The sequence below is a fragment of the Exophiala dermatitidis genome, assembly GCF_000230625.1.
Source record: "Exophiala dermatitidis NIH/UT8656 unplaced genomic scaffold supercont1.3, whole genome shotgun sequence".
In the NCBI taxonomy this organism is placed as follows: Eukaryota; Fungi; Ascomycota; class Eurotiomycetes; order Chaetothyriales; family Herpotrichiellaceae; genus Exophiala; species Exophiala dermatitidis.
Window position 1 is genome coordinate 3,339,112 of NW_008751648.1, and position 26,492 is coordinate 3,365,603.

The following is a 26,492-nucleotide window of genomic DNA, read 5'->3' on the forward strand; positions in this document are numbered from 1 at the left end:
CCTTTCGAGCTTCATGAACACGCTTCACGTCGTCGAGTAGTATTAGCAATTCCCTTTGGTAGACCTCGGTTGGATGTGAGTTGCATTACCAGGTATTAGTGCTGGTGTTCAAGTTGTACAACTCTAAAGGTTGTGGTCGTAGCCGCCCACCGGACCTGCTCATCCAAGCGTGGGTTCGTCCGTGACACTGGCAGTGTCTGTGGGCCAAACTCTCGTGGTCCTCCGCTTCTAGACCTGCACATCAAGTTTGCCTCTGCGGGTGTCAAATGATCCATAATTTATTGTCCTTGATTGAAGGTCGTACGGGGCATTCTTCCAGTTTATCTGATCGCGTTGGCTGTTAGCCATTGTACAGTCCTAGTCGCCGGTGACAGGCTTGCTGTTATTACGGCTGCACGCAATCCTGATCCTGCCGGGCTGTTCATCTGTGTGCCGTTCAAGTTCACGATCCAATGGCCCCCAGCCTTCAGGCAGCCCAGATGCACAACGGTTATGCTCGCATTTCTCCTCGGCTTTGGTGAACCCGGCGCAAATCATGAAGAAAGAACGTTAGGATTTCACGGCACATCTAGGACTGAGCGCACGAATACACTGCCTGCCTCTCGTTAGGTATTGATGGCAGAGGGGCAAAATGCGGTCATGGCTGACTCGCCAGAGACGGCGAGATCGAGGGACAAAGTTCATCACACCGTGACTGCCTGCGTGCGGTGCAGGCAGGTAGGCTTGTTCACATTCCTTGACTGTGTCCAGGCCATCGCTGACAGGAACAACAGCGTAAAACTAGATGTGACCCTGCCTTGCCTCGGTGCGGACCCTGCGAGAGAAGCAATGCCCATTGCGAGTACTACGATTCGGTCAAGAACAGAACAATACCCCGGGCGTATATCACTTCCTTGCAAGATACCGTCCGCAGACTCAACGAAGAACTAAAGGTGTTGGACAATGAGCAGGACGACGAACCTGACCACGAGGCCATGGCGCGGGCTGCCGGCCTGGTCAAATTCAGTGAGAACGACGACTGTCGCTTTCTGGGGCCGTCCAGCGGGATTGCCATCACGCGCTTTGTCATGGAGTTCGCAAAGCAGAACTCGGCCAAGAGAACAATCCAAGACGTCGTGCCACATCATGCCGCGCAAGAGATCAAGCAGAAATTCGATGCCGAGAGTGGTAAGCCGACCTCCAAGGTATACCCTCTGATCAGCTCCGTTGCCGCGCCGGACCTACCAAACCGTGAACTCATGGATCGCTTGGTCGAGATTTACATGGTCAAGGCTCAATACATGCTCCCTTTGCTGCACGAGCCCTCTTTTCGTTCTGAACTGCAGGCAGTCTACGAGGGCTCCACGGATGTGACGCTCAACTTTCAAGTGCGCATGGTAATCGCCATCAGTATGCAGAAACTTGACACGCAATACGCCGGTCTTGCTGACAGCTACTATCTGGCTGCCTTGCCGTTTCTGACCGGAGCAGTGCAAAAGATGGATTTGTCGACGTTGCAATGTTTCGCCCTCATTGCTCAGTATTCACTTCTCACGCCGACAAGGACGGCAGCATATTGGGTTGTGGGAATCGCCGCAAAGCTATGTCAGGAACTAGGACTGTGTGAAGAAGAGACAATTCTTAAGCCGCCTTCAGGGCCTCGCCCGAATCATCTCGAAGTCGACATGCGACGACGGTTGTTTTGGATCATCACATCGATGGAATACGGCCTGGCTCACAGCCTCGGAAGGCCAAGTGCATTCGGCGTCACGGTGGACAACATCAACGTCAATTTCTTCGAGCTTTGCGATGATCGATTTATTACTCCGGATGGACTGCTTCCAGGACATCATCCGATCATGAAGAAATGCATATCAATTCATTTCTTCAAGATGCGGCTCCTACAGGCCGAGATTAGGCGGACGTTGTACCTCCGAAAGCGCGAAACTCCAACTTCGGACAAGGACCCTTGGTTTAGTATGATGCTGAAAAAGATCGACGACTGGGTCCGGGATTGCCCCAAGAATGACGAAGGCTCAGGGCTGAGCGAGAGTTGGTATGTCCAATCCCTTGCAATAGATTAATAGGTGTGGTTTACCAGTTACTTACGTTTCTGCTAGGTTCATCGGCCGCAAAAACACCATGATAGTATTCATGTACCGGCCCTCGCCGCAGATTCCCATTCCGTCCTTCGAAGCGGCCCAGCGATGCTACGCTGCAGCGGTCTTCAACATTCAATTACAAAAACGCCAGGTCGAAGCACGTCTAATCGATATTACCTGGATTTTCACCCAGGCCATTTTCATGGCCCTGAACACCGTCCTCTGGAGTCTATCGTACCCAGGAATTCGTCAGCAGCACCCGATCGAGGAAGTCCAGTTGCACATTCAAGACGCGTTGAAGGCGATCGATCTATGTGCCGACCGATGGCCTGGAGTCCGATCCGCGCAGCAACTGTACGAAAACCTTGTGTCTGGATGTCTCAAGGCTTACGAGGTGGACAAACTCGCCGTATCCCAATCCCCACAGTCTGACTACGTCTCATCATCGACCAATACTCAGGATGTGAGTTCGTCCGCAACAACGTCACAATTCGACAATAGCCCTGCGAGCACTACCAATACCTCACTCTATGGCGCCCAGTCACCGCAATCGGTCCACAGTGCACACACCACTGCTGGTCACCGCCATACATTCAAGAACGCGGCAACTGGCTACGTCGATTACCACCACCACCCTCAGTCATACCAGTCTGGACCTCCCACATCCAGCCAATCACATCAGCTTAGTCCATCGTACGCGACGGCCACCAGCACTGGCACCTCTCCGATCCCACGTGGAACATCGGAACACATGCAATCTCTCCATTACAGTCTCCCTGGATTCGACCCTTACAGTATGGCCGCAGATGCATCGGGCGGTCTCTGGAGTAGTACTGCTGCGCCAGCTATGCCTGGCATCATCCCCGGCATCACCACGCATTCACCAGATATGAATTATGAGGAACTTCCCTACTTGGCGCCATTTGGCGAGGAGTATTCGCGATATATGCAGCAATCGTACCCGTCGACGTATCAGATGCAGTCTCTGAGTCAACAGCAGCAGATGGAACTCATGGAGTCTCTGGAGCAGAGCCAGCTGCCGGATGTCTCGAATCTTGTGAGCGATGCCACGACATTTTATTCCGCCCAACTGCCCTGAAAGGAAAGACAAAAGCGAGCGAGCAGCACATTGCAGTTCGTCTTCGAGTTCTCTTCCGTCTAGAAAGACGGAGTGGACTCCGCACGAGGCTGGCTGTGTCCAGCTTATGCTTATCCTGCCAGGATCATCCCTCAACAGTCAGTCACTATACAGTGGTAGTCTTTCCACTGGCCGAAGACTATGGGTGGACCGTGTTAGATCAGCCGCTATGTTACCTCAAACAAGACAACGGAATTGGCCACATTCCGTGGCGCCGCGGTTCAGAATCTGAGGCAGGCTAGACCGTACTCGATGAGTTTGCGGCTGCCACTGCCATGCCAGGACCCCCTGGCAAAGCACACACACTGAAGGCAACCTCAGCTGCTAACGGCATAAACTTACCCTATCCATGCAGCTCATCCCGACCCTTCAATGGGTTACGCGTGCCCCTAGGATCCACACATCCTCGTTGGCAGTACTACAAATATCTTGGTGGTCCATGCCGACATCTTACCAGAAGACCTACCGCTATTCGGAATTGGTTGCAAACGCACGGAATCTGGAACTCGGCGTCAAGAGTGTTGGTGTAGTCTCATAGAGAGCCAGAGCCACAACGAAACTGGTCAGGACAGAAAAGAGAGAGAGAGAGAGGGAGGGAGGGAGGGAGGGAGGGAGGGAGAGAGAGAGGGAGCAGTAACGCGCGTCTCGAGAACGAGTCGCCTAAAAGAGGAGACGATTGCAATGGTTACTGGCGCGGGCGCCGCCCTCCTCGTATACCTCAGCTGTATATACAGTACCAAGATGATCAACTTTAAGGTCTAGAATACTCTGGAGGAAAAAGTAAAGTCATTTTCGGCCGTACCAGTACCACCGGACGAGTCCCAACCCTGGCGTGACAGTTCGTGTCCCCTCTAGTTTACGTACCTACTGGTAGGTAGTGAAAGCATCCTCAAGTGAAATACCTAAGAAGGCACCAAGTACAGTACTGTACCCGTACCGGATCTTATACACGTGCATCATGCCTCAGTTTCCTGCGCTGCCGTCTTATTCTTATTCTTTCTTCTCCGCTTCTTCTTGCCTGATGTACGAATATCGACCGTCGTGGTCTCATCGTCAGCTTCAGCATTAGGTCCAGCTTCAGCTTGCTGCGGTTTTGGCTCCGCAGGAACCAACTCGCTCGCCTGCACGCCCTCCTCACTACCAAAAGTCTCGAGCCGCCATTTCCTCAACCTGGCCTTCTTGCCCAAATGTTTGGCATCTTTACGCTTCTTCTCCGGATCGCGGAACGAAGCGAGCTTTTTGAGTCCCGCAAACTCATTCAACTGCTTGTCGTCGGCCAACAGGATATCACGGGCCGTCAGACCAAAGCTCTTCGGTGATGTCTCGCGGTATCGGAAGCCGCCCGCGGCTTGCTTCTGCTTCTTCTGCGATGGCAATAACGAGCTCTCGAGTTCGAACTGCAATTGATGGTCGACGAGTTGTTCGATGATCCGGCGTTCTTTTTTGGCGTCGCGCTTTTCTTCTTCTTTGAGTTTTTTGAGTTCTGATTTCTTCATTTGCTTTTTCTTTTGGGCGGCTGTCGAATCTTCAGCTTCAGCTTCATCTTCGGCTTCGCCTTCATCCGCGTCTGACAGACTGATTGCCGGCTTTTGTAATTCTTCCTCCTCAAAGTCGGGGACAATGTCCTTGATGTCGATGTCGTCGTCGAATTTTGGTTTGCGAATTTTCTTCTTCTTCTTGTTCTTCTTTTTGTCGGAGTTTGTTTCATCGTTGTCCTCGTCGCTTTCGGCCTCTTGTTCGGCGTAATATTCGTCGCCGAACCGTTTCTGCATCTCCTCTTCCCATTTGGCATCGTCCCAGTCCTCCTCGACCAAATGAGCCCAATCCTCGGGACGGATGTCTTTGGTTTTGAGGCCCGCAGCCTGCTTGATTTTTTTGACTTTTTCTTCCAGTTCCTCGATCTTCAACTTGCGGAGACGGGCTTTTTCTTCCTTTCGTTGTTGTTTCTCGGCTTCCTTGCGCGCCTTTTCGGCCTCTCGCTTCTTTTGGCGTGGATTGACTTCCTTTCTTCGGACGGAATATTTCTCTGCCAAGTCACGCGCGTGTGAACGGAGTTTCTCGTTGGATTTTTCGGGATCCTCGAAGCGGAGATTATATGCCTCTTCGAATTCGTCTGCTCGTCTCTCTTCTTCGTCATCGTCAGACTCGAAGGGATGCAAGTTGGGGTCGGTGGGCGCCGCCCAAGCGCGGGAAACCATAAAATTCGACAGGAACGTTTCAGGGTCTTTGTCGGCGTTTTCCACGTCAAGAGTGACCACTTGCTGCTGCTTGGCCTCTGTTTGGGACTGCTTCTCTTTTGGCTTTGCGACGAGAAAATCATCGTCGCCCTTCTCTGCTTCTTCCTCTGACTCCGCGGCGGCGGCGGCATGGATTTCGCTGACAATCGACTTTTTCAAATGTTCCTGTTCTTGAGTGTATGTCATTGGCGCGTCCTGGTCTTCTTCTTCCGTTGTAGTAATGCCATTGAGCAGGTTTTGTCGATGGTAATCTTGAAGATGCATGGGCTTTTCTTTCTTTGGCTTGGGCTGTTGCGTTTGAGTCTCGTCGTCTTCCTCTGTATAGAACTTGGCTGAGCTGTCGTAGACGCGAGGATCTTTTGACCGAATCGCATTGATCGTCTCCATGATTTGTTTGTCGATCGTCTCGGTCACTAGTTCGCCCTCGTCTTCTGTCTCGCTTGACGATTCCGAGTCGTCGTCCGAGGTATCGTCGTCTTCGTCGTCTCGTTTGCGTTTTCCGGTCGTCGTCTTGCCTAGTTTGTCCTCCACTAGAGAGAATTAGGATTCAAAATACAAAAACAGTGGTGTGGTTGTGCAACGTACGTCTCTGCATTTCTTCTCTTTTCTTGTTGTATTCGAATCGTCGGGCAAACTCCTCGTTGACTTTGAGTTCGCCGGCCTGCACTTCGGCGCTGGCGTCTTCGCTGTCGGAGCCATCGCTGCTCAACAGATCACGAGCCATGGTCTAGACAGAAAACAAGGGAGTATCGACAGTGTGTCACTGTCACTCTCAATTGAAGATTTTGGGTCTGTTTATGTACAGACAGTAGTTGTCTCCGCACGTCGAAGGAAAAAGTGACGAGAAATAAATTTTGGCGGCGGATGAACTGGCACTGGCACTGACAAAAGTTCCATCTCCACTGCACTATTATTATTGTACTATACTACTAGTGCAACTGTAGGCACTGTATTAGTACTCCTACTGCGGTATGTGATGTACGCTAACACGTTAGCCTTATTTTAGTGTTTGATTCCATGATTCAAGTCGAAGTTGACGTCGATTCAACGCCAACCCGAAACATCCATCTAAACACACGACACTAACGGCACTGCAGTGTATGACCGTTGCATTTCCTCCTGGAAATCAAATCCACGCCTTCATCACCACCTGCTACTACTACTATTGTCCAGAGAGCTACTCGTACAAGGCGATGTGACACCTGTTCCACCACCCTTCGGGCATGTAGTGCCGTTCCGCATCTGATCCGCATGTGCCCTCCTCACTCCCAACGGCTCCGCATGCGCCACCATGTCACAAGTCTTGCAGCCGGCTGATGAAGTCGGCCGACTGATTAATCTCGTCCCTGTTGCTCTGAAAGAAGCGGCCCTCGATTCGCCCTCTGCACGAGCCTCGGTGGTCCATTATGGCGAACAAGTCGAGTTGCTCGAGAAATGGCTGGACGACTACATGAAGGCTACGAATCGATTGGTGACCGAATCGTTGACACTCGAACATGTCCTGGATAGCTTCATCACTCACTCGGTCCTACCAACCACGCTCTCCGAGTCTATGGTGGACCACGACTATGTTGTACCTGCGATGAAGAAATACGGAGACGGCGCCAAAGATTACTGGATGAGCATGATAGTAGTGGTCAAGAGATTACCGGGGATGGTGGTTGAGCCGATCAAGAGCTTTTTACAAAATGATCTCAAAGCTTTCAAGGACGCCCGTCGAGCGGTGGAAGCTTCGCAGAAGACATTTGATCATCTGCAGTCGAAATACGCAGGATTGGGAAAGTCCAAAGAGGCATCATCTCTCAGGGAAGATGCCTTCCAATTGCACGAGGCGCGAAAGACCTATATCAAGGCGATGATGGACTTCTTCAGCCTAACTCCCCAGTTTCGGTTCGCTCTGGATCGATTGCTGGTCAAGGTCTTTCTGGACCAGTGGCGTGAGATGCGCGTGTCCAGAGATAACAGCTCGGCGACCTTTCAACGCAACTCGGAGGAAATGCAGCGCATCAAAGGCTGGATGAACGAGATGGAAGCGAGTGAAAGATTGTTTCGAAAAGAACTACTGGCGGCCAAGAAACAGCTGGAAGAGACCGCCGAGCTGAATACCCGCCCATCCAGAGAACTCGAGGACTATGGCGTGTCGACTGTTCCTCAATTACCGGGCCATGCTCACAAACCAAGTGGATCAACCTTACTCCAATCGCCCAAAAAGGCAGTGTCGCAGAGTGGAGCGAAACAAGGTTGGCTGTTTCTACGGACGTACAGCGGAAAGCCAACAAGGACGGTCTGGGTAAAGAAATGGGCGTTTATCCGCCACGGAGTCTTTGGCTGGTTAGTGCAAGGACCAAGAGGTGGCGTGGAAGAGAGTGAGAGGATTGGAGTCTTGCTCTGTAATGTGCGCCCTGCACCAAATGAAGAACGTCGTTTCTGCTTCGAACTCAAGACAAACAAGAACACTATCCTTCTTCAGGCTGAGACCCAAGCTGAACTCGTCGACTGGATTGCCGCATTTGAGGCGGCCAAGTCAAAAGCCCTGGATGACGCAGATCTCACTAATGTATCGGGAACAGCAAGTATTCAAAGCAGTGCGGCGTTTGCCATATCTGCGCCGCCGGTACCTGAATTCGGGACTTTGGTTTTGGGTGCGACAGAACCAGGCGCTGGAAGCGACGAAGTTGGTCCTCTGGAGAAATCAAACACCCTTCCCATTCCGGGCGCCGAGCACCTTCGAGAAGGCAGCATGGATCTATCTCGGAGGTCCACCGCTGTCGAGGAGAGTGGACATCGTGAAACTGCATCCCGCATCATATCAAAGTTGGATTTACATAGAAAAAGTGCGGCCTCGCCGCAGGTCTCTCCCAGCCCTTCGACGCCCAACCTGCCGGCGGGCGGCATTGCCAGTCTGATCGCAGCCAGCCATGGCTCCATGCCTGTCGGGCCAAGCATAGCGATACCACAAAGCACGGAAACGGATGGCGCAAAGCCACGACCGACGTTTACACTGGCACTTCGTGACATGCCTCCCAGCACTCTTGCGCCTTCCACATTGGCTTCAGTGCCATCCCCGACCAACTGGAGCAAGTCAGCCATTGTCGTCACCGGAGAGCGAGGCCTGAGTCCTGCCCCTGATAAAACAGGCATACCCACCAGTCTCCTGGCCAACCTATGGGGAACTGCAAATACTGCTGTGGTCAACCGATTGGAACGTGTTGAGTCCAAAATCACAGCTGAGGCGAGGCTAGGCTTAGCATCGAGTCCTCTGCCAAAGCCGTCGTCTTCGCCGCCGAAACATCCCATTTCACCTCCCGCAGGGACCATCCCGGCTCAGGACGCTATCCCGCACCTCGACCTCGGCATCGCACAGCCTGGCACTCGAAGCCGAACGCCGTCACCCAGCAAGAGGAGTCACAGAAACACCATCAGCATCGACCGAGATACTTTCAAGCAGTTCAGAAGTGAATTGCTGGTGCCAGAGTTTCCCAACTACTATCCTCTTCAGCTCAAATCCCAAGATGCACAATTTAGACTTCTCTTCCCAACGGTGCGACATGATGAACGACTAGTCATGGTATTTAGAGCGACTTGGAATCCAAACGACCAGCAGGAGTTTCCGGGACGAGTGTATGTGACGTCCAGGGATATATTTTTCTACAGCAATCATCTTGGGCTTGTCCTTACTGCAAGTGTTCCTCTAGCATCAATCGACGAGGCCACCGCGGCACCCGGAAGAGATTGCGACTTTATCTTCTTGCACTTGAAGGACCTAGCCAGCGATGGAAGCGCCCGCAGAATCACCATCAAGACCTTCCTGGAACCGCTACGGGTCCTGCAGCGGCGGTTGAATTACTTGATCCGGAACAGCATTTCTGACCATCCGGCTGGTCTGGAAGAGATCATCAAGACTTTGCTGAAGATGGAGACCGAGTCTGTCGAACGCAGTCCAAGCCTAGAAAGCTGGGAAGACGTGTCACCGAACACGCCGATCGACACGGGCGGTCCTAGGTATCGTGGCCGAGCATCAACCATCGGGGCCGAGCTGAAAGGCGCTTTTCGGGTCGATCGGTCCTTGCATCAGACGCCGCTTGATCGAAACGAGTCCAAGTTCAAATTGCCCGCACAACCGGTCAGATACGTGCCTCCAGGAAACCTCCGGCTTGCCGTCGAGCGAGAGTTTGACATCAGTGCCAAAGCATTGTTTCACGTCATGTTTGGCGACAAGAGTGCACTTTGGCAATTGCTGCAGCATGAACGACGGGCCAAAAACCTCAGTCAAGGCCCCTGGCTCAGTCTAGGGGAAGGCCGGTTGCGAAGAGAATTCGCCTTTGACATACCCGTCACCAACATGTTGGGACAAGAATCATACGTCCAGGTTCGAGACTACCAGATTGTGGATGTGAACAACGACCATTTATGTTATGTTGTCACCGACAAGCGGACTCCATGGCACCTACCGTTCCGGGACCGACAACGACTCGTGAGCAAGATTGTCATCACGCATGTGGCCAAGGCCAAATGCAAGCTGGCCGTGTTTGTTAAAGTCGAGTGGCTGCGTCCGGCTCTGATGCTCGGCAAGGTGATCGAGCGACAGGCCTTGTATGATTTGGAATTAGACGCGCAGGACCTAGTGGATCTGGTGGCCGACCAAGTCCGCAAGCTCGGAGCACACAGTCGCACGCGGAAGGCGGTCCAGATCTTTGGTCAAGTCGGCCACTCGACCGAAACCACACAGCTCCTGATCGACCCGTCGACAGTCGTCGACATTGAAGTCCGCCGGCGGCAACCTGTGACCAGGACGATGGCAAGCTTACTGGCTCAAAATGCCGCGTCCATGGCTGAAAGTGCCGCCGGAACGGTCCTTGAGAGCATTCTGGGTCTTTTCAGAATGGCGGCCCGAACGGTCTCGGCCAACAAGATCATTTTGGGGATCCTGTTTTTGAGTATGCTGTACAACTCCTGGCACACGTACCGCGACACTTTGGAGTGGTGGCATGAGCGCCAAGCGGCGCATTTTATGAAGAGGCTAGGTGTCTCGCCAGATGCTGTTATGGGTCGTGCCGTCTATGTCGGTGATTTGGATCAGGTTGTCTTGCAAGCTGCGAATTCGACGTCGACGACGCTTGGAGGAGGTGGTGGAGGAGGATCAGAGTATAATCCATGCTACAGAGTCTTTTCGAATGAGCATGATCCGCAAAAATTTGATCCTTTGTTGCAGTCTGCCAACGGGGTAAAAGGTCCAGCGCAGGTTCAACAGGCGCGACAGCGGTTGGGGATGTACAGGCACGATCTCCTCGTTGGGTTGCGCGTCGTCAATGTCGTTGAGAAAGAGCTGTTGCAGGCGGCTTGGGAGCAGTGGCTTGCGGATGAGAGTCGACGATGTCGTGTTGTCGAGGGACTCGTCTCGGACAGTGCTGGACACAACAAGGAGGGTCTGGATACGGATGTGGATTCGAGATCGGACATGGCCATGACGCAGGATTTGAAGAGCTGGTATGATGAGTACTGCACCAGCTGTCGTGACGAGTATATGAAGATACGGGTGTAAAGGAAACAATTGTCAGCGAAAAACGAAAACGAAGAAGTGTCCTATTATTATTCTTAGCAACTACTCATTGAACTCCCGTCGGATTTGGTGATTATGATTCTGTCTCTGTATACATTATGTCACGAGAACAGAGTTCGAACTTGACATTGGGCAACAGGATTTGCCAATTTGAATTCCGCTTCGCTCTTTGTTCTTGTGCACGACTGGGAATAAGTTTAGACACGGGAGATCGGAATCTTGGACTTGGAAATGAATTTGAGGTGTTCAACTTTTCAGTTTCAGACAAGACTATCGACGTACTCGGCGCAAATGTAGCGGTAGAACCCGTGGCGGTGCAGATGAAGTGAGGAAGTAGGAGTGGTAGTGGTACCGTTCCCGTTTCCGTCCTCATTCCGTCGAAGTCGTTTACTGTTCCCGTTATCCGTCTCTGCCTTTTCGGAGGGTCTGGGTCTCTTTCCTTCCTGGCTTTGATCTTGGCTCTGGCTTTGGTTCTGAACGGATTGCGGAGAGGTGTGGTAGTCCATTTCATTGTCGTTGTCGCCAACAATGTCGCCATCGCCGTTGCTCATATCATCGTCATAATCATGATTGTTATCACCTGTGTCTGGTTGCAAAATAACTGTGTATCCATCAACCCTTCCCCCAACAGTCTGCGTCTTATGCGCCGTGACACTAAGGGCAAGCCAGGATGTACTAGCACTGACAGTGTCTTGCTGTTCCGTCGGTGTTTCCGAGGGTCTGGGTCTGTCTTTGCTTTCCCTTCTGCTTTTCCGAGATCGTTTGATAACCTCACACAACAGCTCCAAGATCCACTCTGTGGGAATCAAACCTGTCCACGTCAAAGTCATGACTTGGATAGTTTTAGAGGTAGTAGTTGAAGAAGAGCTTCCCGCAGCAGCAGCCGCGTGAGTATGAGTATCCTGATCCTGATCCTGATCAGAAACCCGATATCGACTTATGAATGGATCGACGTGATCAGACACATCGAGGCGCGGGGAGCCAAGAGCGAGCATGTCGATGTATTCGAAGAGGTCGAGAATGGATTCCTGAACATCCTCGGGGACTTTGGTGGAAGCAACGGCAGGCGTTGTGTTGGTGGTATTGGTTGTCGTTGTCAAAGCAGCAGGATCCGAAAGAGTCTTAGGAACCCCGACGACATGAGCCAATTCGCGTACTCGAGGCGTTGCCTCAACGACCGTTGGATGATATGCCGTTATTGGACCTGTAAGATCTCTTCCCGAATGATCATCCCTAAGATCCACAAAGAGCCATTGAACACTATGGTTCAAAACATTCCTAGCCGCCCAGACGAGTCTCTCGAACCCCTTTTTGCCATGGAGCATTGACGGAAGACGGAGGTTGTACTCGACCAGAAATCTCGACTTGATATGTTTTCGCCCGCCGGAGCGCACAGTAGTCCCCTGAAGTCCCGTCCGTTCGTAGACTTCCTTGCCAAGCTCTAATCGTAAAACGCCGTCTTTCAATGAAAAGACATTGTCCACGCCCGGCTGGCCCTCAGACAGCATGAGGATATTTCCTCGTTTAACATATTCCGTGAAGAAATCCCCGCTCAACACATCCTCCAACTTCATAATCACCTTGGCATACCTCAACCTCAACTTCGAAACCCCTATCTCTCCAGACTCATCTCGGGGGAAAATAGCACGATACATCTCCCCCGGCACAACGACCGTCACCGACCGCACAAAACCAACATCTCGAACTTGTTTCCACGGCGCTTTCTTCGTGGGCGCCTGAGCCGGATCCGCGGACACATAAGATGGCAGAGAGCCGGTTGAGAAGTGGATTTTGGGCGATGGTGCGGACTGCAACGTTTCCGATGGAAATAATACTGCTTGCATGGTGGCCTATCACGGCTCAATCTCCGCTCATCTGTCGGAGACGAACCGGAGCGAAAATGAGCAAAAGTTAAAAAGGGTGTCGAGTAGCGTTGTGCCACGTTCCTTAATCAATGGAGCGACAACTCGCCGTAGTAGTAGAAAAAAGAAAAGAGTTCAAGAAGCGTTCGTTTCGATGCTGCGTCTCGCTGAACGGACCCGACCACAGTAGATAAACCAACCTCCCAAAAAAGACTATGACATGGTAGTACAGGGGCGCTGTAGTTGTAACCTCCTAGTCAGACCCATCGTGGCATGTTGAGGTCGTGGATAGGCAGTAAGATAGTTGTAATTGATAGTCGTTGAACCGCCGCCGCGTGAGGCTGAAGAGCGCGAAAAGACGGTGGTTGAACCGCGCTGAGTGAGGCTCCGGCTCAGCCTTGTCTTGGCAGGAAGGCGAGTCGAATCAGCCAATCAGTCTGACTGGGAAGTCGTATTCACAACTTCCGTCGACGGTATCTCATGCAATATGACATTGGACAACGCTGTACTACTGATGGACCTCTCGGGTATACAAGGTTTCCTTCTCCGCAATAGCCCAGCCACGGCCTACCCACCAAGTTACCTAGGTAGACATAGAAATTACTCCGGCCTTAATTCCTCGAAGATGTTCGAAATTCCCACGAGACCACGAAAAATGAACATGAATTGAGAGCAATACTGCCAAAGGTATATATGAAACGGAGAACAGAAGGGGGTATCTATGAAAGTATGCTAAAAGAAAATAAGAACCAACAAAATCGCTCGCTCGAACCATGCACATGAAAGCAAAACTCGCTCCTTCTCACGCTCAAAAAAGAAACAACAGCTTCTCACTGAGATGGGAGTCGATAAAACCTGCAAACTGACAAGGTGCGCGCTGCGCTTGTTGTCGATGGTGTCCCAGAGGTCACCGCTGACGTCGGCAACGCAGGGTCAGACGTAGGCTGTCTGTCCGGCAAACTCCTTGGCCCACTCTGTATGTCGACCATCGGTCGCTGCTCAGAACAGTCCCCCTAGAAAGCTCCGACGCTTACTGTCATTGCGGCCGAGCGTGGGTCGTCCATCCCAAGTCTTGACCGGCACCTCGTCGTAGCCATAACCACCATAGCCTCGGTCACGATCATCGGCCGGATCACGCTCTTTTCGTCGTCTTCTCTCTTTTCGATCTCTCTCTTTCTCTCGCTCTCTCTCGTCGCTACCACCGCTGGCGCTTTTGCCTTCTGCGCGACGCGACCCCTTGCGTCGTGTCTCGTCTGCAGGACGGGGCTTCTCACCACTAGGATCCAAGATTGTCCCCTCAACGGGCGGCACTTCTGGAGGTTCATCCGCTTGCGAGTTAACCCATGAACTCGTCTTGTCGGCAGGTGGTGCCGTTCCTTTGCCACTACCGCTCCGGCTTTCATGGTATTCTTCCATAAGCGCACTAGACTTTTTGCGGCTCGACCTGCCTCGGTCCTTGTCTTTGGACTTGCGCTCTTCTTTCCGTCGTCGACGCTCTTCTTCCTCGGCATAGTATGACTTCCGCCTTTCTTCTCTTAGGGCTTCTTGCGCATCGCCTTGTTCGGCTTCAAGTTGAGCTCGTAGCCGCCGTCGCTCTTCTCGTCGTCTCTCGGCTTCGGCATTCAATTCGAGCTCTTCCTGCTTCATACGGGCCTCTCTAGCTGCCCGCCGAGCTCGCTTTTCTTCGCGCCGTCTTTCTTCTTCTTCCTGTTCCTGTCTGGCGCGTTCGCGAGCTTTGCGTTGACGGGCTTCGAGGTCGGCCTTTTCCCGTTCTCGCCTCTCCTTGCGTCTTTGTTCACGCTCGATTCGATCGGCTTCTTCCATCCGATCACGCGCTTCTCGTTTAGCCCTCCGTTCAGCACGACGAGCTTCAATGTCGGCATCGGTATCGGCAGGAGCATCGGTGGTGAATCCTTCTCCATCCACGACACGGGACTTCCTCTTCGATCGGTCCTTGGTGCGGATTGGCATACTTTGGTCCTCGACATCAGTCATTACCACACTCCGTCTTCTTTCGTTGTCAGGCTCGACACGCTTCGAACCACCGCCAAAGATACTGCCAAAGAACCCAGTGGACTTCCTCGATGAAGTATTGCTTCTTTTCAGAGGGGGTGGATGGTCCACAAAAGCAAGATCATCGGGTCCACTGGTGACGAGCGGATCGCCATGTGCAGGGCCATCGACCATGACAACGTCGTCGTCGTAAGAGATGTCTTTCTTGCTTGGTTTCGACTGCATATAATAGCACTAGGTCAGCTTCGGATGTTCCAAGACACGACAAAGAGTTGAAGTTTGACCTAACACGTACCTCGTTCTTTTTGGAAGACTTGGACTTGGACTTCTCAGGAGCAGAAGCTCCATTGACAGCCGGTGGATTATCGTGGGTATGAATCATCACCATATCATCGTCATCGATTGGATACGGGTCAGGAACTGCTAGCCACCTTGCGTCAGTGATCTTGCTATAGCTGCTATGGTTGGTACGCTTACCTGAAGATTTGCCCTTGACCGATTGGCGTCGGGCAACCTTGCTGGTCTTCATTCCCATAAGTTTGGCCACCTTCTCATTAACTTGTGGTTCACCCTCGGGAGGAGGTGATACCAGGCCGTCCTCGGATCGACGTCTTGATGATGATGGCCTGGAGCTGGCGGCACTGCTAGACCTTCGAGTCGTCTTTGAACGCTGCATCGCCGACGGTGGCGGACCACCGAACATGAAGTTGGAGAACGAGGTACCTCGCGTGGGCTTTGGCTTTTCCGAAGCTCTCCTCGGTTTCTCATCAGAGCCGGAATTCTCGCTCTCTTTCTTGTCCTCTCGCTCCTTTTCCTTCGGTGTGCGCGTGGACAGGGACCGAGTCACGCCAGGCGGCGACTTCTCTTTCTTGGCTGGCGGCGACATTTCACTCTCCTTCGCTTTGTCTTTGGATTTCTTTGGTGGAGGTGCTGCACCCCAGAAACCCCAGGAAGAAGTGGCGGAGCGTTCGACACGGGGACGTTCTTTCTTGACCGGTTTCTTCTCCTCCGGTGGAGGTGTCGGTAGCGGAGCTTCAGGCGTCTCGTCGGCTGGACTTGGACTCTTCACAGCTGACTCCTTGGGGGTGCTACTCTTGGATTTGCTCCCTTTCTTTTCAGACACCTTGGTTTTGGTTTCCGACTTGCGCTTCTCAGGCGAAGGCGGTGCAGGAGGGCTGTCCGGAAGATCGTCAACTTCTTCGTCACTCAATGCACCAGGGAAGCCTCCTGGGACCGAGTCCTTAGATTTCTTCTTTTCGGTCACAACTGGGCCGTCGGCTTTCTTTTTGCTGGACTTTGGTTCGGCCGTCGAGGTCGTCTTCGTCTTGCCGGCTGAGGCTTTGTCTTTTGACTTTTTTTCCTCTTTGGGCGATGGCGCTCCTTCAGCTGGAGGCGAATTCTTAGTCAGCAAGGCGGTCTTGGATTTCTTTCCGCTGTCGTCTTTCGCGCCGCCTTCCAACGCTTTGATGCGATCAGCGACAGAGCCACCCAACTTGTTCTTCCCAGTGGTAGTGGTCATTGCCTTTGGAGATTTTGTTGAAGCTGGTTGCTCGTCGAAGTCGAACCCAAGGTCGAGGTCCTTCGTATGGCTGGCTAGTGGATCGTTCTCATTGGTCGCCCCCTGTTTGGTAATTTCCTTTTTAGAGTCTATCTCCTTTTTGCCAGCTGTCTTTTTGGACGTTGACCCGCTACCCCAGAAGCCAAAATAGTCGTCAGTCTTGTTGGCTTCTTTTTCTTCCTTCCACTTGGAACTTTTGTCGACTTTGCCCGGAGTTGGCTCGTCAAGTACATCAAGCAGATCAGCGGCGTTCTTGGATTTACCGACTTTCGATTCGGTCTTTGACTGCTTGCCGCTCTTGGTCTTTGATTTCTTCGCTGCTTCTTCCGCAACTACTCGTGCTGCCTCTGCCTCTGCCTCTGCTTCGGCCTCTGCGGCCTCCGCAGCCTCGCGAGCTGGCCTTTCCTCCTCCTCTTTCTTGGCTTGTTCCTCGGCCTCCTTCTTGGCTTTGGCTTCCTTCTCCTTCTTGGTCAGTTTGGTCGTGGTTGTCGACATCCCGAATCCCCATATGCTGCCCTTGGTACTTTTCGCGGCCTTTTCGGCGGCTGCACCCTCGCCAACGTCGTCAATGCTATCGGCCTTCTTGGTCTTGTCTTTGGAGGTGCTAGACTTGGAAACTGCACTCTGTTTCGAGGATGCCTTGCTCTTTGTCTTGGTCAAGGCCGCCCAGGTGTCATCCTCAGCCTCATTCTCAAGCAGCTGCGTACCTTCAGGTTCGGGTGTCAAACCTTGAGCTGGTGGACTCGGAGCAGGGGGCGGTGGTTCATCTTTGGCTTTGGACTGCTTCCCACTCTTTTTGTCTTTGGTGCCCCAGGCATCCCAGATGCTGTCATTGCCAACCGCCTCACTAGTCTTGGATGACTTTTTCTTGTCTTTGCTTGTAGTGTTCCAAGTGCCCCATATATCGTTGCTGTCCTCTTCAGCCAATTTGGACTCTTGTCCGGCAGTATCAGGCTCCGGTTCGGGTTCAGGTGATAGTGCCGCGCTGGCGGCCTTCTTCTTGGCCTCCTTCTCCATCTTTTTCTTCTCCTTCGCGGAAAGGCCGAAAGCGGGCGAAGTGTCCTCCTCCTTAGGCGCTGATTTCGCTTCTTCCTCCGGAACTGGTGCAGATGGTTCTTCATCGAGCTCGGCAAACCCTTTCTTTCCCTTTTTCTTTTGATCCTTGGAAGAGACAGTACCCCAAGCGAAGTTATCGTCCTCTTTAGTCTCAGGCTCAGCTTCAGGCGGAGGAGGAGGAGGTGAAGGTTCTTCCGTTACATTCAAAAGTCCCTTTTTCTTAGCTTCCTTCTCCTTCTTCCTTCTCTCCTTGGCCGACATACCGAAGGTTCCCCAGGTGTTTTCATCTTCTTTCGCCTGTGAATCAGGTATCGGCTCAGCAGATGGCGGAGTCTCCTCGACAACATCGAGAAGACCTTTCTTTTTCGCCTCCTTCTCTTTCTTCTTCTTTTCCTTTGCAGACAGGCCAAATCCCCAATCATCGTCGTCCGCCTTTGCATCAGGTTCTGGATCGGCTGCTTTCACCTGCTCTTCGGCAGGTTCGTCGCCGCCCTTCTTCTTGTCCTTTTTGCTCTTGCCAGCCGTGCCCCAGCCTCCCCATGTATCTTCCTCTTGCTCAGGTTCTGGTGCTGGGGGTGGAGGAGGAGGCTCTTCAGACGGAATGAGCAAACCTTTCTTCCTGGCCTCTTTCTCTTTCTTCTTGCGCTCCTTTGAAGATAGGTTGGCCCAACCACTAATATCAGCGTATTTCGGCTCATCTTTGGGAGGCTCGGGCTCAGGCTCAGGTAATGCTTCAGGTTCGGCTTCATGTACAGGCTCTGGGATCGACGGTTCAGGGCTTGCGATCTTGCCCTTCTTCCCCTTCTTGTCCTTTTTGCCAAAATTGCTCCAGATATCATCAGCTTCGGCGGAAGGCTCGGGTGCCGCCGGAGGCGGCGGTGGCTCCTCATCGGCTTCGACACCCTTTTTCCCCTTTTTGTCCTTCTTGCTCTTGGCAGTACTAAACGTTCCCCAGGCGTCGTCGGCCGTGGGTTCATCATGAGTTTTAGCGTCGGCCTTTGGCTCCTCATCGTCGAAAGCTGACATATCCTCGACCCCGCCTTTCTTTCCTTTCTTGTCTTTCTTCTTGGTGCTCCAGGCTCCAGACATCCAGTCGTCGCCATTGGTGGCTAAAGTTTCGGGCTTAGTGGCAGCATCGGGCTCCTCAAGAAAGTCGTCCAGTAGATCGCTAAAGCCGTTCTTCTTCTTCTTGTCCTTCTTGCCCGTTCCAACCCCCCAATCAAACGTGGTGTCAGCATCAGCTGCATCAGCGGCGGGTTCTTTGGTCTCGGTGGCGGGTTCCTCAACGGCACCTTTCTTCCCTTTCTTCTTGTCCTTCTTGCTCGTAGAAAACGCCCATTCGTCCTCTGCGGCAGCTGGCTCTGGCGCGGCTGGAGCGGCGGGTGGAGGAGGTGGGATTGGATCCTCCTCAACAGCGCCTTTCTTCTTCTTGGATTTCTTGGAGGTAGTAGTGGCCCACCCACCCCAGGTGTCTTCTTCCTTTGCTTCCTCTACGGCCGGCGGAGACTCTTCTTCCTTCTTCACTTCCATACCCTTTTTCTTCTTGTCTTTCTTGGTCACGGTTGAGAATCCCCACGCGTCGTCGGTCGGCTTGGTATCGCCGGCATCGCCATCAAGACTGAATGCATTTTCGCCCGCCAAATCCCCAAGATCAAAAGCGTTGCTTTTCTGCTTCGACTTCTTGCCAAAGGACCAGGGATTGTTGTCGGCAAAGTCATCGGCATCGTCTTTCTCCTCACTGTCCTTCTTGGTCGACGGGTCCTCCGCCTTAGTCGTGTCAGTGTCGAGAGTTCCAAAATCCCACGTCTTGCCCCACGCCCCGAAACCGGTGGAATCCTTCTTGCTGTCGGAGCCCCCGAAGCTGAATTCCAGCTTAGGGGCCGTGTCATCAAGACTGATATCTTGGAAGGCGGAGGTTGCTGGTGGGTCCTCGACAGCACCGTTGGCACCCTGTAGAGTCAGCGTGCCCGGCAGTTCAGCAATCCTTCTCAACGTACCTTTTTATTCTTCTTCTTTTTATCTTTCTTCGTCCCGAAGCTTGTGGTCCAGTCATCATCTGCAGCAGCGTTATTGGTCTCGTCGGCCCAACTAAGAGGGTCAGCAGCATTGGCGGCTTCCTCCTCCTCCTTTTTCTTCTTTTCTTCCTCCTCTTGCTGCTTCTTCCGCTCCTCCTCCTCTTGCTTTTTCTTGTTCTTCTTCTTGCTCTTCTTGCTTCCGCCATAGTCCCAGTCATCGTCATCACCTCCCCCGCCATTGTTGTCGTCGCCCCCACCTGCACCTCCAGCACTCCCACCGTTGTCGCCGCCACCCTCACCACCATCTCCACCCTCCCCAGCGGCGTTGCCCTCACCTTCGTTGTCCGACTCAAACCATTTAGCTTGCTGAGCCGCTTTTTGTGCCGCTTTCTTGGCCTTCTTCCCCCTCGTTTGGAAGCCGGTAGTATCGCCAAAGTCTATGCTAAAATCCATCTTCGAATCTCGTGACGTCGGGTTCCGAGTGGGAGGAGGGCCACTCAGCGAATCTGGATAGTCTGGAAGGTGGGCTTGCGCGAGAGGGTCAGACAGCGCGTAAAGCGGGAGTAGATGGTCGGCACAGTAGGGCGGCGGTTCACATCCATAAGGTGGAGGACGGTCACACAAGTCTTGGAGTAGAGCTGCGACCAGCGCAATTGCTCTCAGATGAACATCGTAATTCGGAGACTCGACCTGTGGCTGGCATCAGGCGTGTGCGGATAAAAAGCAAAGTAAAAGAGCAACATCAGAGAACTGCAGACAATTGGAAGGAACAGGCCATAGAGCTATGGCCATTTTGCATTGGAGAAGAGAAGAACTGTCCTGCATACCGGTTGTTTTGGCGCGTTGCACTCGAACATGGCGGTGTGCATGTCCATGTAGGGCCAATCGGCAGTTGGAGACATGCCGGCCTCCCATGCCTTGTAAGGATGCGAGAACTCGAACTCAATTTTATCCAATCCAAACTTCCACCTTTTCGGGGTCCTTTGTTGATGCGACGCGGTCTTTCTGGCCTCGGCGACGGGCGACGCAGCTGCGAAAGTCGCCATGCTGTAATTGAGCGGAGTAGTCGTACAGATAGGACGGGGAGAGCATTTGATGCGACGGCAATGACGCGAATAATACCGTAGATGCGCGTGACTGAGGAACAGAAGAGGTGAGGCTGCGTCTACAGAGCCGCTTTTGGAGCGAGGGGAGGTCGACGGGGAGGATCAGGCTTGAATACCTGGTGATGGGATGAACTTGAATGCAGCGTCAGGAGGTCACAAGCAAAAGACAGGCTGCGCTGCTGCCGGTGCTGTTGGTGCTGCGTCGGGCGATTGGATGTTTGCGCTTCTAGAGTGTGACAACCGCCGCCAATTGAGTGGATGGCGTCCCAGTTCGCATCCCTCGTTCGTCTCCCCCCTTGCAGAAAGCGCCGCAGATCCCCAAAAACAAACCTGGTCAAGCCGCAAAGCACAAGCCAGTCCCAGGTCTTCCCGATCTCCTATCGCGAACCTCTATCGATACACAACCGGGCGCCCCAGAAAAAGGAGAAAATTGGCCAGCTTCGTTGCGCGTAGTACGATTTATTATGTTTCACGTCGCCGAGACGGGCAGCAAAAGATGCAGAATTTTATCCGCCTCCCAAATGATCTCCATCCATGATTCCATATGCAACGATACTGGACATGACCATGTTGGCCTTCAGACAGCAGTGGACGAATAACGCGCTGCCCCAAACAGAGTGGGCATGCAAGACACAACTGGATGCGGCAGCATCTTCTTCACCGCTACATCAATGGGCCATCAGGTGCTGGCTGTTAACGAATAGGAGGAGGGTTTATAGCAAGCTCTCGGGTGCTGAAGTCTGAAGGGCCAACCCGAGCGAATCCCAAGCGAGGCGAGGGCCCAGGGCGTGTTTGCCTGGTGTCATAGGGGCCACAGCAAAACAACGCGGGCAGTTTAGTGATGGTGTTGATGCTCCCGCGCCGAGGCCCGCCTACCTCTAAAGGCATGTTATAGGCGGTTACAGAGTCGTTAGGCCCCATGTGTCTGGGGGGCAATGCACGGGCTCAAGCTCTTGTGGGTGCACTCGGGAGGGCCATCCCTAAACGTCCCGTCCGCTGTGGGTTGGAGTAGCCTGCAGACAACCCGGTCCGTGCTCGCGGCCAAATGCATGTCCACGATGGTGATCATCAAGGCGACCAGTGTTGTATTCTGCTTTTCGATGGCCACGATTCAGGGTACCTAGGTAGGTATGGAAGGACGGTAGTCGGCCAAGACATGACATGCTATCCGAATGCTCGATAGTACATCTCGACATGTCTGAGGTCCTTTTGTAATGAGGCTGGTGACTGGAAGCAAAGCACATGTATCTTCGATCCGAATGTATTTATGATAAATACAATTTATATTCTTTTCAAGTTGTCAGGGTACTTATCTTTAAAAGCTTCCCACCACCATGGCCTTGGTCATCTGTCTTCCCAGCTTACAGAGACAAGGTTCTTGTGAGCATCGGTCTCATTTGTATCTATTCCAATGGAGGCTCTCATCCATGTCCAAGTTGTGCAGGTCTCTGTCTAGTAGTGTCATGTTCCGTTCATCTTCATTAGAGCGGGCCGAACACAGCACTTCCGAGCCTAGACACCAACGAAATTAATGAGCGTGATAACACGCAAGTATTCGCGGAGTCTCTCCCGACTGCCTCGAAACATTGATGAACTGAATAATAGTCACACCAAACACAGTGGCAAGATTGTGCTGTGAATCGGAAGCACACTTGTTGAAGTGTCACACCGCAGTAGATTTGGAGTGGATGATGACTCAACGTAATGGACGGCGACCCACTGACTAACCCACCAACCACACAATTTGATAGGTCGAACACAGCCAAGCCATTTTTTGACTCTTAGATATTGAACAGATTAAATTCCCTCCAACAATCAGCAGCTGATTCCGATCAGCATCTGAATCCGCATTGGTGTAATGGTAACATCGCCGGTTTTCAATAGAAAACCATAAACCCGGCAGCTCGGGGTTCAATTCCCCGATGCGGAGATCTGATTGTAACATTTCTTTTTGGCTTTTTCTCGATTTTCATGAATTGGACTTAAGGTTCTTTTTGGTCTGTTGGTCCATGTGTGATTCTGTTTTTCTTGATGGAAAATGTGTGGTGCCACACACTGCAGTGAACACTGAACCCCAGCCGCCCATGCTTATGTCAGCAACTAACATCGAAATCCATACTAAATCGTACAGTAGAACACCGCTCTGAAGTATGCTTTTACTACCACGAATACTTTTGCATACTAGTAGTGCCTTAATCTCAATTGTGAATCATGATAGCAGCGGCAGAGGAGTTTCAAATAGGTCATTGTTTGGATACGGTGGTGTTGGTGCGAAAGCTATAATGTGGGTGGATGGTCTTGCATGCTGTCATCCGTCGGGTGTGGCCAGATCGAAGTCATGAATGGCGGACGACAATCATGCCCTTTTCTCCAGCATTACATTCCTATGTGATGCTGGCTCCGTGGATCTGCCGTACTTTCGCGTGTGGTCAAAGCCAGTAAGCCTGCGTCGCTCGACACACGTGTGCTGGAAGAGCTTTCATCAACCGTACAGTCGTAGGTAGACGTAGGGATGTAGTGGGAGAACAAATGGACCGACGCTCATGTCATAAAGCCCATCGCGCTCCGGCAAGAGTTGTTCCATGCTAGATCCATGCTCCACTGGATGTAATTGTCTTTGCAACCACAGTAGGAGGTTGCTGCGTTAGGATTGGCTGTATCAGCCATCAGCCTTTAAAGAATCCAGCACTGTGCAAAGTCTCAATAGGCAACAATTCTCAGGAGCTCTCGTCAGTCGTCAGTCGTCATCAGAGCTATAATCACCCAAGTCTAGTCCAACCGCGGCTGGCTTGGGCTGAATCGTCTGAGCTTCGGTCTGCGACTTCTTCCGTTCTGGGCTGGGCTCTGGAGTATCGGTAGACGTTGCAGTTGGTGGCTTTTCTGCTGACACCGGTGACACCGGCTTCCTTTCATTAGTAGAAGAGGAAAGTTTTCTAGCCTTAGGATTCTCCGCAGAACCAGATTCGCCATCCTTGTCGCGTCGCCGCTTTTTCTTCTGTGTCGTCCACACGTTCTTGGACACTGTAGTATCGACGTTATCCGCCGCTTCCCTTGCTTGCTGGTCAAGTAGTGCTTGTTCAGCCAAGGCGCGTTGCTTCCTAAAAGCTTCGAGCTGTTCCGCGGTCTCCTGCTTGACAGCATTCTCCTTGGCCCTGTCGGCCTCGAGCACCGAGTCAAGGAACTCGATCTCGTCTTCATCTAAAGGGCGGAACTGGTTCTTCAGACGGATGGACTCTTCAAAGGCTTCCTGCTTGGCAGCTAACGTTGAGATAAGCCTGCGGTGTCAGCAATTCAAGAGACAAGGACATCTTCAGAATGGCCTTCCTACCCTTATTCTGCTGTAGTACCTCGTATAAGCTTTTGCCTCCTTCCTGTTGGCCTGGCTCGGATGGCTTTGGCTTTCTCTGCGCTTCCACTTCTTGCTGAGCCTTTAGCCAGGCCTCATCGGGTACCTTGGAATCGGCATCTGTGCCTGCCGACACGAATCGTGACATGATCGTATGGCTTGCTAAGCCCTACCTAGGTACTGGTCCAGATGAAAGTGACTCTGGATGACATCCACTGCCGAGCTCAATGGTCGGTTACAGTGTACCCTTGAAGCATGCGGAAAATCAGCAGTCGATTCTATCAGGCATTCGGCATAAGAAGCATGGCCCGAGACATGGATAGCGTCTCAAGTCACAATTGCAATCAAAGAAGCCACTGTCGATAAACTCCACCGAGGACTCGGACTTGAAGCGCGTCGGTGCTCGCTTACTAACATCTTACACAACTCAGAACGGCGGTAGGAGGCTTTCACTGTTTGGGATAAGTTCCGCCGGACGATGGATGGCCTTTCCAAGGGGTCGGGTTCAGTTCAAATGCTCGTACTACCTTCTCAGACCCTGTGGCTGGCCATGGCAATGATAGTCAGCCTGCAAACTGTTCCATCATGCTGGTTCTGGCAGCCAGCTATGTCCAGCAGCAATAACGCAAATTTTGACTACCTAACGTATCTCGACCCGCGCAGTTGGCCGAACGTCATAGAAAAGTTCCACCAAAAAACCCCCCACGACCCTTGCTTATGGTCGGCTTAGGAAGGCCTACCAGAGATGTGATTCAGGCTAAATAAGCCCCGATAGCAAATGGCTTCTAGGGGCTCCAGACGACGCTCCAGGCCAATCACCGCCTATGGGTACCTTATCATAGGCTCCCTCGGGTGCTGAACAAACCCGGGTGCCCCTCGTCCAGAGAAATCAATTGCGTAGTTTTGTTTGTTGCACTGGGGAATGAACCCCACCAAAAAAAGAACACTTGCCATTGACGAGCCACCGGGATATAACTTGAATCATCTACTAGTATTCTACAAGTGTCCTCAAGAAAGATTTATTCCCTCTGATCGCATGTCTCTTTTTCAACCGTTTTCTGCGCTTGTTCGAAGAATAAAACTGCCTTCCTGCTCTCGCACAACTTCTGCGTTCAAGTCAAGTTCTGCTGCATCTTATCCACCCTCCAGTTCACGAATTATAAGCACAATGACGACTTCACAGTCCGGCAAGGGCACCAAGTAAGTACATTTGGCGATGTACAACCTCAAAGACGCCTACTAACTTTATTTGCCGTTCAGGACGGTGTTCACGCTCAACACTGGGGCTAAGATGCCCGGGGTTGGCCTCGGTACCTGGCAGTCGAAGCCCAACGAAGTCCGAGAAGCAGTCAAACATGCTCTCAAAGTAGGCTACCGCCACATTGACACGTAGGTACCACAAGAAATTGGCTGGATTGTTCGCAAGCTGATTCAAGGACAGTGCTCTGGCGTACGGCAATGAAGCCGAAGTCGGCCAAGGGATCAAGGACTCTGGCGTTCCTCGCAGCGAGATCTGGCTCACCACGAAACTCGACAACCCATGGCACAAGCGAGTTCGGGAAGGACTGGAGACGTCGTTGAAGAATCTGGACACCGATTATGTTGACCTGTACTTGATGCACTGGCCGAGTTCCACGGTGCCCGAAGATCTGAGCAAGCATTATGACGACTGGAACTTTATCGACACCTGGTAGGTATTGTCACATCCGCAGCACACTTACTCTGCTGACTTGGCTTTTAGGCGCGAGATGCAGAAGCTGCTCGAGACAGGCAAGGTCCGAAACATCGGCGTGTCCAATTTTGTCATCTCCAATCTGGAGAAATTGCTCAAAGACCCGTCATGCAAAGTCGTTCCTGCGGTCAACCAAATCGAACTGCATCCCAACATGCCGTCGCCCAAGACGATCGCCTACTGCAAAGAGAAGGGAATCCACTGCACGGCATACTCCTGCTTGGGTTCAACCAACTCACCGTTGGCCCATGATAAGACCCTGGCCTCCATTGCTGAGGCTCACGGCAAGACTCCGCAGCAAGTGCTTCTTCTGTGGAACCTCCAGAGAGGCTGTTCCGTGATTCCCAAGAGTGTCAACAAGGAGCGGATCGAGTCCAACTTCCAGCTCGATGGCTGGGAATTGACTCCGGAGGAGATGGACAAGTTGAGCAATATCAAGGACAGGTACAAGGTTTGCGGCGATTCATGGCTACCCATTAAGGTCTTCTTCAATGAGGAAGGCGATGGTGGTGATGTCCCTTCCCATTAGATATTTGTACACTCGTCGTCCTGGAGGGGTAGACCCCGACAATAATGCCAGTCGTGAATGACCACAATTGCATTCTTCTGAAGACTCAACAATATCCTGTACATTAGTACTTCGTCTCTAGCTTGACCTTGACTGAAACCGAGACAGGACGATCATGCAGTAGCAATGATGATTGGGCATCCCTTACTGTGTGATCATGTTGAGGCACCCTGGCGGGTGTTCCAATATTGGGCACAGTCGTCTTTTTGGGGACCCTGCG

General features: G+C 52.3%; 8 protein-coding genes across 9 annotated transcripts; 4 read left to right on the forward strand and 4 right to left on the reverse strand.

Annotated features, from left to right (window-relative positions):
• The first annotated feature begins 135 nt into the window (after positions 1-135).
• Positions 136-4,159, forward strand: HMPREF1120_04205 (uncharacterized protein). Its single transcript, XM_009158318.1, has 3 exons — positions 136-717; positions 774-2,035; positions 2,100-4,159. The coding sequence occupies exons 1-3, from the start codon at positions 616-618 to the stop codon at positions 3,178-3,180; spliced, it is 2,445 nt and encodes an 814-aa protein (XP_009156566.1). The 5' UTR covers positions 136-615; the 3' UTR covers positions 3,181-4,159.
• On the reverse strand, positions 3,888-6,312 carry HMPREF1120_04206 (uncharacterized protein). Its single transcript, XM_009158319.1, has 2 exons — positions 6,042-6,312; positions 3,888-5,986 (listed from the first exon to the last, which is right to left on the reverse strand). Exons 1-2 carry the CDS (start codon positions 6,178-6,180, stop codon positions 4,176-4,178), a joined length of 1,950 nt encoding a protein of 649 aa, XP_009156567.1. The 5' UTR covers positions 6,181-6,312; the 3' UTR covers positions 3,888-4,175.
• Positions 6,313-6,504: 192 nt separating this feature from the next.
• On the forward strand, positions 6,505-11,335 carry HMPREF1120_04207 (uncharacterized protein). Its single transcript, XM_009158320.1, has one exon. The coding sequence runs from the start codon at positions 6,748-6,750 to the stop codon at positions 10,996-10,998; it is 4,251 nt and encodes a 1,416-aa protein (XP_009156568.1). The 5' UTR covers positions 6,505-6,747; the 3' UTR covers positions 10,999-11,335.
• HMPREF1120_04208 (ribonuclease P) lies at positions 11,022-13,361 on the reverse strand. The gene has a single exon (XM_009158321.1). The coding sequence runs from the start codon at positions 12,858-12,860 to the stop codon at positions 11,277-11,279; it is 1,584 nt and encodes a 527-aa protein (XP_009156569.1). The 5' UTR covers positions 12,861-13,361; the 3' UTR covers positions 11,022-11,276.
• Positions 13,362-13,524: 163 nt separating this feature from the next.
• On the reverse strand, positions 13,525-21,261 carry HMPREF1120_04209. Of its 2 annotated transcripts, none has more exons than XM_009158323.1 (5): positions 20,348-21,261; positions 19,503-20,210; positions 15,369-19,455; positions 15,187-15,311; positions 13,525-15,110 (listed from the first exon to the last, which is right to left on the reverse strand). In XM_009158323.1, the coding sequence occupies exons 1-5, from the start codon at positions 20,564-20,566 to the stop codon at positions 13,878-13,880; spliced, it is 6,372 nt and encodes a 2,123-aa protein (XP_009156571.1). In that variant the 5' UTR covers positions 20,567-21,261; the 3' UTR covers positions 13,525-13,877. The 2 variants fall into 2 exon arrangements, with proteins under 2 accessions (XP_009156571.1, XP_009156570.1); XM_009158322.1 differs by having other exon boundaries at positions 15,187-15,314.
• On the forward strand, positions 20,653-21,274 carry HMPREF1120_04210 (uncharacterized protein). The gene has a single exon (XM_009158324.1). The coding sequence runs from the start codon at positions 20,754-20,756 to the stop codon at positions 21,162-21,164; it is 411 nt and encodes a 136-aa protein (XP_009156572.1). The 5' UTR covers positions 20,653-20,753; the 3' UTR covers positions 21,165-21,274.
• Positions 21,275-22,571: 1,297 nt separating this feature from the next.
• HMPREF1120_04211 (uncharacterized protein) lies at positions 22,572-24,603 on the reverse strand. The gene is made up of 2 exons (XM_009158325.1): positions 23,955-24,603; positions 22,572-23,884 (listed from the first exon to the last, which is right to left on the reverse strand). The coding sequence occupies exons 1-2, from the start codon at positions 24,118-24,120 to the stop codon at positions 23,364-23,366; spliced, it is 687 nt and encodes a 228-aa protein (XP_009156573.1). The 5' UTR covers positions 24,121-24,603; the 3' UTR covers positions 22,572-23,363.
• Positions 24,604-25,140: 537 nt separating this feature from the next.
• On the forward strand, positions 25,141-26,233 carry HMPREF1120_04212 (glycerol dehydrogenase Gcy1; the record flags this gene model as incomplete). Its single annotated transcript, XM_009158326.1, has 4 exons — positions 25,141-25,172; positions 25,233-25,361; positions 25,414-25,662; positions 25,714-26,233. 4 exons carry the CDS (start codon positions 25,141-25,143, stop codon positions 26,231-26,233), a joined length of 930 nt encoding a protein of 309 aa, XP_009156574.1.
• Between the last annotated feature and the right edge of the window lie 259 nt (positions 26,234-26,492).